Below are 12,356 nucleotides of genomic sequence, written 5' to 3'. Positions count from 1 at the left end.
ATTGGCGAGAAGTAGTCGTTTGTCCACTAGATGGCGCATCGTTGCAGTGAGACGTAATTTTGTTAGAAGTTAAAAGTGGGTTGGAAAAAACAATGGACGCTTCATACAAGGACTGTAATTTACCGCAGCGAACATCTAATAAGGATAGGACGATGTTCACATGAAGTGTAATTCCCATTTCTTCTTGAAGCCGAAATAAATCTGAGGATGTTTATCGGACATGCTTGGTTTTTACTGCAGGTACGTTAATCTTGTAATATCAATAAGGACCTAGGTAATGTTACCGTTAGCGTTGGTTGAGTGATGGAGGCATTTGATTGATTGCATTTGTAGAAAACTATAAATGCGGTTATACCAAGCAAATTGATAGCAGCACTGTTTGTATCTTTCGACTGTCATTTATTGCACGTGCTACAAAATCATTCTGTGCAATGGAAGATTTACCAACGTTACACCGGTCTGATACAGTTTTGCCTATACATGCGTGAGACTGAGACGCCTGTTTATTTTGTTTTAAGTGCGTGCAGGGTGTGAGAGGGGAATCGATGTGCTTTGATTACAGCTTGGTAGTTGTAGTCTGTGAAATTAAAAAGCACGTGTGTGTGAAGTATCCAAACAATGACACCTTCATTTAATTATGGCTGCTTTAACAACACACCTTAAGCTACTGTGTAGTGGGTCCCATTTAGAAGTGGCTACTTCATTCGCGCTTTCCTTGACTCATGGAGCTGCGTGAATGTTATTACAACTTTTCGCCACGATATGACAGTTTAAGTCCGCTTGATACTGTAAGGCGTAAACCATTGGTTTCCAAAGGAGATTTTATTTGTGTCGCCAGCATAGCCTATTGACAATTTATGTTGTAAATAGGCCTACCTTATAATCCTACCTGTAGCTATTAGGATCTAGTTTGTTAGTTACCGTTTTGTCATAACTCCCTGATGCATTTTTGCATTTAGAATAGCCAGAGCGTGTATATCTCAATCGGAAAATTAAACAATATCGGGTGCCTATGGACTAGGCTAGGTGAACCCAGCCTGATCTGCCCGCTATTTATTTTTTGATTTCTTAAAAGATTGAGCTTGGTCTGATGAAAGCCAGACTAGCCATGGACCTCAGTTACACAATGCAAGGGAACATGAATCAGCCTATATTTGCACGAACAATAACGGACAAAAGCTCTTCAACTTTGGCCCGTTAAAATGTGTATGAACAGTCTAGCGACGCATTTCATCAAGGCCCATTTGGACATGTCAGTTATTTGCACCACTGGTCAGATGTAAAACAGCATTTCGTTTCAGACTAGGCTACTGTTACTTAATTTGTGCATTAACAATAACGTTTCAGACTACCGTTACTTAATTTGTGCATTGACAATAAAGTATTACATGAACTAAAGATGACTAAAATCTTATGTAGAAACATTCACAAAAAATCCATCCATCCAAAAATGACCTTTGTTTTTGATAGCTGTTGAAAACGGCATGGAACTGACAGAGATGTTTTTGTTTATAAATACATAAAAATAAATAAATAATAAATAAATAACATTATGCTGATACCTTTTGCTTTTCCCAAATACAATGTAGCCTACAGGTGTAAGTGACCTTTCATCAATCCAGTTGCAATGGATGAACTGTGATGAACTGCCCTACTTGTGATTGTTTAGAGATTTTAAAGGTTTTATAACAATGCTACATCTTCTTTGGCTATTCTACAATCTATTCACCTTTTCAGCACCAGTAGGCTACTTTCTGTGCAGCCACACACACACACTCAGGCATGCCAAACAAGCATACACAAAAAATTTCAAGAGTGGGGGATGGAGTAAAATATGGAGACAAATTGAAGTGTGATTTATTTTCGCGGAACGGATGTACAGGACTGAGTGGCGGTCATATTTTGTACCGCTATGCGGTACATCTAGTTTTTCTGCATATTTTGTCCGCCATCTTGAATTTTGGCACTGAAAATTAAGAAAAAAATTGGAAACAGGTTGTTTTGTATTCAATGGGGTCCTAGCAAGTAAAAAATCACCAGTTGCAAAAATCTATATGAACTGTTTCTAAAATTACACGATTCCCCATACTATCACTGCACATAAATTGGCTAAAATGGGGTTTGGCTCGGATCTTTGCACTCACTGCACACAAAATAACCCAGATACATACATTCATGCGGTTTCGCATTGCACTCCAATCAACCACTTCTGGGTGAGTGTCACAAAATCTCTCTCTTCCATCTTTGGCTGTCACATCCCAGCATCCCCTTCCTTATGCATACTTGGTGATACAGCCACAGTCAATTTAAGCAACTCCTGCAATAAAACACTGCTGGTAGCGCTGACTATCGCCAAGAAAATAATCCTCATGAACTGGAAATCTAAGAACAAAGCTCACATCACTCATTGGAAAAACTTGTTAACAGACTATATATCATTAGAAAACCTATCAACTACAAACTTAATCAATACTCAGGATACAACCTCTCCTTGGTACCCCTTTATCACCTACTTACAGTCCTGACCCTCTTTGCCTGAGTTCCATCTCCACACCATCATAACACACTTCATCAACAGATACACATATCATCGAACACTGGGCAGGGGAGGGTAGCTGGAACTATTATTGTTATTATTATTATTATTATTATTAGTAATATAAATAGCATCCCCTTCTTTCCCTCCCCCTTTTATTTACATTTTCTGATAAACTATACTAATTTCACACTTTCTCTCTGCCTCTCCCATCGTTATTCTGACGGGGCCCCATTGGATGGCTTGGGAGACTCGGTCCTGGCGGGTCGCTGTGTGGTTTTGGCATTGGTTGGGTCCTGTGGGTTATCTATTGGCCCTGGGCCCCCGGTGTGCACCCTCCTCATACGCTCATGCACACGCCTTGTCCTGGAAGCACACAGCACGCTTTACTCTCTTTTAATTGCACTACATGTTAGGTGACATACATCAAACATAAACAAAAACTACAAAACAGGCTAGGGTAAGAGTGGAGTGCAAGTAGATGCCTCATCAGGTGTCTATCTGCATGCCTCACTTATTTTAATGCACACATTGAGGAGGCATACATCTTACACAGGGTAAGTGTGGTGTGCATGGGGAAATCCTGACAGATATTCACCATGCATGCCCACTTCTTTTAATGCTACACTCTAGATAGATCCCTCAACCTAGCCATTCACACACTGTACATATTTAGGTCAAGAGTGGCGTGTTGGGTGAAGGTCTGGGGGCGAGGTGTGGTTGGTCGTGGCAGTGGGGGATGTGTGCATATGCTGGGGGCCTGGGGGGATGGATGGCACGCAGGTCCTCCCCTCTGTCAGCTCGTCGCAGTATAACTGCGGGGGCTTGGTGGAACTGTGGCCATTAATGGGTGCCCAGGTTGGCAATCAGTCAGGCAATCAACCAGGCAATCAGTTATTCCTATTATTATACTTATCTTTAATAGAATAATTACAACTCCTCTCCTCTGAAACCCTCTCTATGTTCCAGCTTCTCTCCTCCTGGCCCAACAGCAAGCCAGCCTTATACATATGCACACACACACACACACACACACACATCCTCACATACTGACTACCCCTCAGCCCCCATTCCCACCCCCATCCCAACACCACCTCATTCACACTCTCAGAGCTACCATCCGCACCCCCCCCCCATCCCCCCTTCTTTTCATTCCGGTCATCAATTTCATCCCTGATAATCATATCTGTAATCATCCTGGACGCAAATCATCCTTAGCCTTTCTGTTATTAATGTTATGTTGTGTTATGTTTGTGGAAGCCAAGTCAATGTGATGTCTTGTTAAGTTACAGTATGTGTTTATGTAATGTACATCTGTTTGTCGTATGTAGTATTCTTGTGCATGTCGTAGTGTTGCATTTTCTGTAATGTCAATGATGTTTGTTAACATTGTTAAATTATGGTGGTTATGGCACACACACCCTCACACACATACACCCACACATACAAACACACCTACATACACAAGCACACACACAAAAAACACACACAAAAAAACTAACTGACATGCAGGCACACACACTCAATAAACACATACAGAAGCACACATATACACAAAAACAACGACACACTCTGCACACACTCAATTACAAACACAAAAAAGGAACAAAGTAGGAAATGAACACAATTTGACAAATGTGACTTTGTGGAAAAAATGTGCTGGACTGGGCGGCGGTCTTATTTTGTGCCGCTCTGCGGTACATCTAGTTGTTTTCAGGATTATCCATATGCAAGTTTAGATCCCCTGATATAATAAGACAGTCAAACTCTATGCAAATGACTGACAGCAGTTCACCTAGCTCTTCAAGAAAAACTTTAGCTGAATGTTTTGGAGGCCTGTAGATTGTCAGTAATAAAATCTGAGGAGAAGACTTAACACGTGCACACAGATATTCAAATGAAGTAAAGTCACCGAATGATGACTGATTGCACTGAAAAGACATCTTGAAAAATGTGGCTATCCCCCCACCTCTTTTATTTGCTCTGGTAGCACTCAAAAAACTGAAAAAACTTGATGCATTTGTCTTCTATTTCTTGTCAATACAGGAATAGAGAATGTCATGGGCTTACTGGGTCCTGGAATGTTCTTAAAACTACTGTCAGTACTGCAAAAATCAAGGAGGTTGGGGTTGAAAATTGATCCAGAGTCTCCATCTGCCTGCTGAGGTTCTGGGAAGTTTGTTGCAGACGCTCCGCTTTCAGCAGGTATTCCAGTAGTGTATTCCATGTTGTTGTGTCTTTGTGGTGACAAGGTGACGGAGATAGGGAGGGATATTTGTACTGGTGTTACAATCATTTCAGCAGCACCCATCTTACAGCGGGGAAAATAAGTATTGAACACGTCAACATTTTTTTCAGTAAGTATACTTCCAATGAGGCTATTTGCACGAAATTTTCACCAGACATTAGTATTAACTCAGATAATCCACCCATATTAAAAAAATCCAAACATTAAAGATGCCCTGCCACACATATTTCATTACTTTATGGTAATGTCTGAAGTTCTACAATGGACTCTGTAACATTTTTTGTGGAAAACATGCTTTGGTTACCTTGTTTCAAGCCATTCTAGTGTGGTATTGAAAGCTAGCATGAAGACTCAGCTCGATTTGCGCCAGTTCTCATTAATATTCAACGAGCTAAGCTGCTTGACTCTGATTGGCTAACAGCTAGTAGGTTTCGTCCATAACATGACAGCCATTATCAACTAATTCTAGCTTCATGGCATGAACTTAGCTTGGCGAGTGCTAGCATTGTCCAAATGTGCATAAATAAAACCTGCTAGGCTAGCGAGTTCATTAAATCTGTATAACATAGCACTTCCTTGAGTTCACAATTACGTTTTACTTACAGGCACTGGTCGTAGACTGTGATGGTAGCCTGCTCCAGGCTTCAACAGCAACCTTTTTGCAAAGCCTGTGGCATTGTTCCAAAAAATAAACTGAAGCCATTTGATCCTTCAAAAGCCAAAATGCATTGTTGAAGTTCTATTTGTGCATAGCGCACAAGTCCGTTGACATTCAGCCATCCTTGCATAGGCCTACGAAAACTGTCACAGAGCTAAACGAATTTTGTGGGCATGGTCTAAACTGGGCGAGCTCATGAATAGTAATGAGCTCATCAATTCCACGTCAATCTGAAGAGCTTTTGCAATTGGCCTGATTTCTCCGCTTATTTCTTTTCAGTGGCTAGAGCTGACAGAGGAGTTAGCTGTTCATTTTCATTCACGACATAGCACAAACACATATGGACCTAACATGTTTAAAAAAATACAAGTAAAAACGGTTTTGTGTGGCAGGGCACCTTTAAAGTCCATAGGTAGAGTTATGTGTAATAAAGTGGAATGATACAGGAAAAAAGTATTGAACATGCCTGCTGAAATTTCTTAAATACTTTGTGGAAAAGCCTTTATTCGTAATGACAGCTTCAAGGCATTTCCTGTATGACTAAACTAATCAGTCACAGTATTCTGGTGTGTGTTTGGCCCATTATTTTAAACAGATAGTCATTTAATATTGAAGATTCCAGGAGTCCCTCTTGTGAATCCTGAACTTCCAAAACTGTTCAATTGGATTGAAGTCAGGGCCTCGATTTCCTTTCTCTGAAAACAATTGAGAGTTTCCTTTGCTGAATGGTTTGGATACTTGTCCTGCTGGAAGGTCTATCCATGTCTCATCCTTATCATCCTGGTGGATGCAAAGATTCTCCCGGAACAAAATGACTCCATGCATCATTCCTTCAACTGTATGAAGTCTGTTAGTACCATGAGATGAAAAACAGCCTACACCATGATGCCACCACCTCCAAACCTCACTGTTGATAGGATATTTTTAGGGTGTTGCACAGTGCCATTTCTCCTCCAAATATGGTGTGTAGTATGACCTCCAACAAGATAAATGTTGCTCTTGCCTGACCAGAATACATTCTCTCAGCATTTCATATAGGGTTGTCCAAATGTTGTGTAGCAAACTTGTGTTAACCCAAACCACACCCACTCACCATTTACCAGAAATGTAGAAGTTTCCACATAAACGCACATTAAGATTCTGTTTCCCAGAGCACGATCTTTACACGCCCCTCTCCATCATGATATAAAGAGGTTCTGCACAGTGCATCACCTTCTGCATCACTGCAATCAACATGAAACCCAGCATCACCCTTGGTGTTTTGTTCGAACTTCTCTCTGAAGGTAATTATCTGATGACTGAATTTGCCTTTTATTTTATGCAGACTGTTTCTGTAGCTTCTAGTTCTCTAGCACGAGGGTTCTCGAACTTCTTGGTTCCAATGCCTTTATAAACCTAAGACCTAAGACCCCCTTTATAATCGTAAAATTTAGCATATGCCATTTGTATTCTCTGACCAGTATCCCGTGCTTTTTGGCAGGTGTGTAACTTTGTCTTTGGTCAACTTTGGACTTTGCCCAAGGCTGCTAAAAGAACAAATAAGTCAAGATTAAACAATAGAATTGATTATTGTGCCCTGAGTGAAGTGATTCAAGTTAAATGTTAATGTGGGTTGGAGCAAATAGACACAATTTGCTTGTTTTTTCTGTGAAAAAGGTCATCATCTGTGGATATGTTTTTAAACGATGAATCACAACTTTATTTAAACTTCATATAATTTATAGCAAATTATTTTGCAGACCCGCTGGATATGTGTCGCAGAGGGGGGTCCCCAGATCCCACTTTGAGAACCCCTGCTCTAGCATCATCACCTACAGTTTTACATCTCGAGGACAGAATTTGAATTCTCTTTTGCTCTGTATGTCTCCAGTGGCTGCACTCACTTGTTACCAGTGTGTTGCTGGTACCTCCCAGACCTGCACAAATACTCAAACCTGTAGTGCAGGATCATGTGCCAGCATGACTGTGAATGCATATTCAGGTAAGACAAAGCTTTTTAATGTCGTTATGAATTGGGTTGTCTGATGCACTAGCACTATGGTCACAGTATTCCATTTCCACCTCAGTGTTCCTTTTTTGTGACAGGTGATACAAGACAAGAAGTCAATTTGTGGAGCTGTGCATCTCTGGATCAGTGCATCTCTGGGTCAGTTAACTTCGGAATTGCAAGGTCAACAATAAGCACTAAATGCTGTAAAACAGACCTCTGCAACTCTCAGAAGACTCCAGGTACATTCAGTACAATATTAAATATCTCTTGGAATATCACCAGTAGCCTCTTTTGTTCACAAGGGTTACCAGTATATATATATATATATCTGTCAATAATCATCAAGATGAAAACAAAAAAAAAGGCTTGAAATATTTTCCTTTATACATAATGAATAGAATATATAAAAAATTCACTTTTTTAAGATACACCTGCATACATACAGTACATACATACACACACACACTATACATATATATATATATATATATATATATATATATATATATATATATATATATATATATATATATATATCTTGTTTGATGCTATTGTGTATTTAAATGAATGAATGAATGAAACTGAACTATATATAAATGTGTTATGGTGTTATGTTAGAGGTAAATACAAATACTCCCAACGGGAAGAAGTGTTTCACCTGTGAAGGAGATGACTGCACAAAACAGCTGTGCTGTGTTGGAAATGAGGACCGTTGTATTAAATCAACAAGTGAGTTTTTTTTCTTCTTCAATCTCAGTCTTATTTCTGTCCTTTTTTTAACCATTTTACAGTTTTTTCACTCGCTAACAAGCGTTTGTCTAACCAGTTGTCACATTTTCAAATCTCTTAACACAATTAGCACCAGTGTTGCCACAGTTACCTTGAAAAGGTAATCTGATTACTGATTACTGATTACTCCTTTAAAAAGTAACTTAGTTACTTTACTGATTACTTGATTTTAAAAGTAACTAAGTTAGATTAAAAGTTACTTTATTAGTTACGTTCAGCAGCTGCCGACAACACCCCCACCGCCTCAACATTAAAATGATAACCGGTTTTGCCAATACTCACTATCATGGAAGTGCATTTTAACAGTAATGCCAACAATGTATAGCAGACATCCCAACCTAACCTACTTATAACGTTCATGTTCACACTCCTGTACAGTTGGTGGCGGTATACTTCAAAAAAGTCATCTGCCAAGAAACAGAAGAAGAAGAAAAAGGACATGAGAGCCAAAGATAATGAATGCGTAGCAAGATGGGTCGTCCTAGTTCATGTCTATGAGGGCAAAGTGGAGTTCAGTCAGAGACGGGCTCTGGTTCAGTTCCCGCCTGCACAGGGGCGTGTCAACAGTGTTGCCAACTTAGCGACTTTGTCGCCATATTTAGCGAGATTTCAGACCCCCCAAGCGACTTTTTTTGTGAAAAGCGACTAGCGACAAATCTAGCTACTTTTTCTGGCGTTCTTGGAGACTTTTTGAGACTCTGATGTGATAGCATGTAACGTCCCTTTTTACTCTTCTGAGTGAGCAGTGAGTTCGGCTGTGCTGTGTAAGAGTCTCAGCGCTGTTTCGTTTGTGAATTAGGCCTACCCTACATCGAGTTCGCCCAAAGGGTTGCCCCACATTGATTACAAAAGTAATGACTGGCCTATGTAGTATCAGCCCATGTTATCCACGGAAGTAGATGTTCTATAGATCTCAGAACAGCTCAGACATCGTTATTGGAAGGTGCAGCAACTTCGGGTGAGATTACAACCAGAGTAAACGAGATGAGAGCAGGCCCGGATCTAGGCTGCTCAGATTGGGGGGGCAAATAGAAATTTGGGGTGGGCAAAATGTAATAGCTATGTAAAAATGTAAAAATCTAATAGCAAACATGACATATTGTATAGAACTGTTAATCATAGCCCTGATTTTAATATTTACAGATATCTAGGCTATATTTAACATTTATTTTCTATGTGGCCTGTTATTAAATCATGTATTGAACACTTAAAGCACAGTTCAGCTTTAAGAAACTCAAATAGTCTACATGAATGCTTAGCATTTTGTGATCATTAAGGCTACTTTGACAAACTCTTAGTCAGCTGATTTTAATATTTACAGATATCTAGGCGATATTTGTAACATTTATTTTGTATTTGGCCTGTTATGAAATCATGTATTGGACAATTTAAACACACTGTGAAACCTGAAGCCCAAAGTTGGAGACATACATTTAGACATTGCTGCAAATAACCGGATTACTCTGGAATGGCTATAACTGTACAGGGGAATGCTTTACACCTTTGTATTCGGTAAGGTCTGCTGATTCTTCTAATATATGGTTTGTCATGTGTTCGGGAAAAATTCGTCAAGTATTCCACCGAGATGAATGGGTAGGGAGATGGGCGCAGAATGTAACATGATAAATTAAAGTTACTTTTCTCGCGAACCGTTTACCACATAAAATTGCGACCAACATCATTTAAAAGCTGAGAAAAAGCTCTTTCGTGTGATGTGATGCATGTAATATCTGTGTGTAGAGTAGGCTATCGGAGTATAGGCTAGTTCAGCAAAGAATGAGTGAATTTGGACGCACTTTCTTTCTTGCCGTGCGCTGTCACATTCTCCACTGCGTAAAAGACATACCTGTAGGCAGGGGCGGAGCTTGAGGGGGTGCGGGGGGTGCGTCACGCCCCCGGCCCGGGACCCGCAGGGGCCCGGTGCGAGGGCGCCTCTCCCCCACCTCCAGGTAAGGTGGGACGGGCCTCTCCCACGGCACAAGGCCGGAGGAGCTAAGATCATGCAAACGGTTTCTTTTCAATCATTTTCATCAGAGTGGGACGTATTAGGCTTATAGATTGCCCCAGTCAGGACGAGTTATGACTCATGGTTGCTAAAAAGTTTTGATAAAATATTGAATAAAATGTTCTGCTGTATGACTGGCTTTATTTTAACTCTCATATTGAACTTTACGACGTACAAATTTACAAAATTGGATCAACGATATTGTCTCCTACAGGCGTCAATGAGAGAACACTTACACTTAGCCTACATGATTTTGGTTTCGATTTTCTAATTGGAGTAAGTCTTTGTGACAACACGTCATGATACATTTGATAATGTTTGATCGTTGTTTTGGTATGAAGCATATTTTACATAGCCTAATGAATGCGCTCTAGAAAGTGAAAGTAGCCTAACCTAGGCCTATATGCGCTCTGTGTCTGAGCTGTCTGTGCACGTCCGCAATTGATTACGTTCCTCAAATGGAGGACACATCAATCCCATGGTATTTTTTGCCCTAAAATGCATGAAACATGCAAGTTCAAAATCCCGCCGGTAGCCACGTTACATCTCCGTTTCATATTTGTCTAGGCTACTAGCCTACAATAAATTGAACGAACTCAACTGACAACAGGGGCGGTTTTAGGGGCGGGGCCACAGGGGCCCTGGCCCCACCTGAAATTTCATTGGCCCCTGAATGGCCCCTGTACCGTCAATCATCAATAAATGTCAAACTTGTTGAGAACGATGATCAGAGATGCAATTCCATTCCCAAACAACTGGTGGCAGTAATGCACCTTTTGAAGCTTGAAAGCTAAAGCACACAAAGAACTGCTTAGGTCTGTGCACGAAAGAAAGAATACATTTGGCTAACCAGAGAACTCTCTGTGAAGAACTGATACATTTGGCTAACGAAAGTATCAGCTAGCGTGAAGAACCGATCAATGGCAGCGTTTCATCCTCCACAGAAGTTTCTTGGTGAGTCACAAATCTAGGCTATGTGAGTTATCATTAATATGTGAAAAGGACGTTTATTGGTTGCTGTTAGGTTTGTCAATTAAATTATGCTAACGTAACTTAGTCAGTGAACTGTTAACATTAACTTAACGTTAGGTTACCTGAGTTCAGGTTTGAATTCATTGTTGGCATGCTGATAGATTTTATGCATGGTAAGGTAACATTAATGAGAGTCAGGTTAACATTAATGTATGACATTTTTGAATGGCGTTATATGAAATGGCACTGCAGAGAAATGGACATCCTGTTTGTTTGTGGTCCAACATTACATGCGCCAGTGCGTTTGATTTTTCGTTTGAGGAAAAGGTTTAGCAGCTGCTAACATTAACGTTAAATCTCATGAGAATGCAGGCCTAATTGAGGGGTAATGTTAGCTAACACTACGTTTTTATAGAGTTAATGTGAGCTATCATTGCAAAGTTATTAACCACTATTCTGAGTTTATTTGATTCATGGACTTCGCATGAATTCTGTCTCAAAGTAGAGTTTCATTGAGATAAATTGGTTAAATGTTCTACCCTATTCACTCAAGCTTTATATGATTTTTTTTCAGTATATGATTTTTTTACAGTTGCTAGACGACATGCTGAATACAAGTATGGATTTTGTGGCACACATTTGTGTTTCACCTACAGACTGGGATGGCGTAGGCTCAGATTGGAGCTGGTGACTTTAACCCACAGTCTTCAGAACCACCAGAGTCACCAAGCAAAGCTGCTGAGCATATTTTGTCATTTATTTTAGAAACGCCATGTTGACAGTGCTGTTTAGATTCTATGGGCTAAGCCCCGAATGTTTTCAACTGCTGGCGCCACCCCTGCTTCTAGCCATCAGTAAGCTCATGTAGGTGCTCTATAGGTAGGTGTTACGTAGGTGCTCTATAGGTAGGTGTTAAAAAAGTAAAAAGGTTGACAGTGGGTTATGAAAGTTATTAACAATTAAGTTACTCAAACTTGTTTCATTTTCTTTCTCTCCAGACATTTCCCATTATAGAGCAGCTGGTTCTGTGCAACCAAAGGTATTCCGCAAGATACAGCATGGAAATAGGAACAGGCCACTAAATGACTTCTAATACAAAGACTTCAAATGGTTGTATTCCATATTTAGTGTTTTGCTACCCCTTCCATAATTTTTTCG

The 12,356-nt window shown here is 40.1% G+C and overlaps 1 protein-coding gene across 1 annotated transcript; it reads left to right on the top strand.

Annotated features, from left to right (window-relative positions):
* The first annotated feature begins 6,612 nt into the window (after window positions 1-6,612).
* LOC121720028 (lymphocyte antigen 6G-like) lies at window positions 6,613-11,869 on the top strand. Its single transcript, XM_042105861.1, has 6 exons — window positions 6,613-6,725; window positions 7,313-7,423; window positions 7,528-7,671; window positions 8,051-8,161; window positions 11,616-11,620; window positions 11,855-11,869. Exons 1-6 carry the CDS (start codon window positions 6,677-6,679, stop codon window positions 11,867-11,869), a joined length of 435 nt encoding a protein of 144 aa, XP_041961795.1. The 5' UTR covers window positions 6,613-6,676.
* Window positions 11,870-12,356: the final 487 nt, after the last annotated feature.

This window comes from Alosa sapidissima, chromosome 10 (genome assembly GCF_018492685.1).
Source record: "Alosa sapidissima isolate fAloSap1 chromosome 10, fAloSap1.pri, whole genome shotgun sequence".
In the NCBI taxonomy this organism is placed as follows: Eukaryota; Metazoa; Chordata; class Actinopteri; order Clupeiformes; family Clupeidae; genus Alosa; species Alosa sapidissima.
Note: the sequence above shows the minus strand (reverse complement) of the source record. Positions and strands in the feature narration are given on the sequence as shown.

Coding starts and splice junctions, on each gene's coding strand:
- LOC121720028 (XM_042105861.1), top strand. CDS start 6,677: ATGAAACCCAGCATCACCCTTGGTGTTTTGTTCGAACTTCTCTCTGAA. Junction 6,726..7,312: donor GTTCGAACTTCTCTCTGAAG/GTAATTATCTGA, acceptor GTATGTCTCCAG/TGGCTGCACTCACTTGTTAC. Junction 7,424..7,527: donor GACTGTGAATGCATATTCAG/GTAAGACAAAGC, acceptor TTTTTGTGACAG/GTGATACAAGACAAGAAGTC.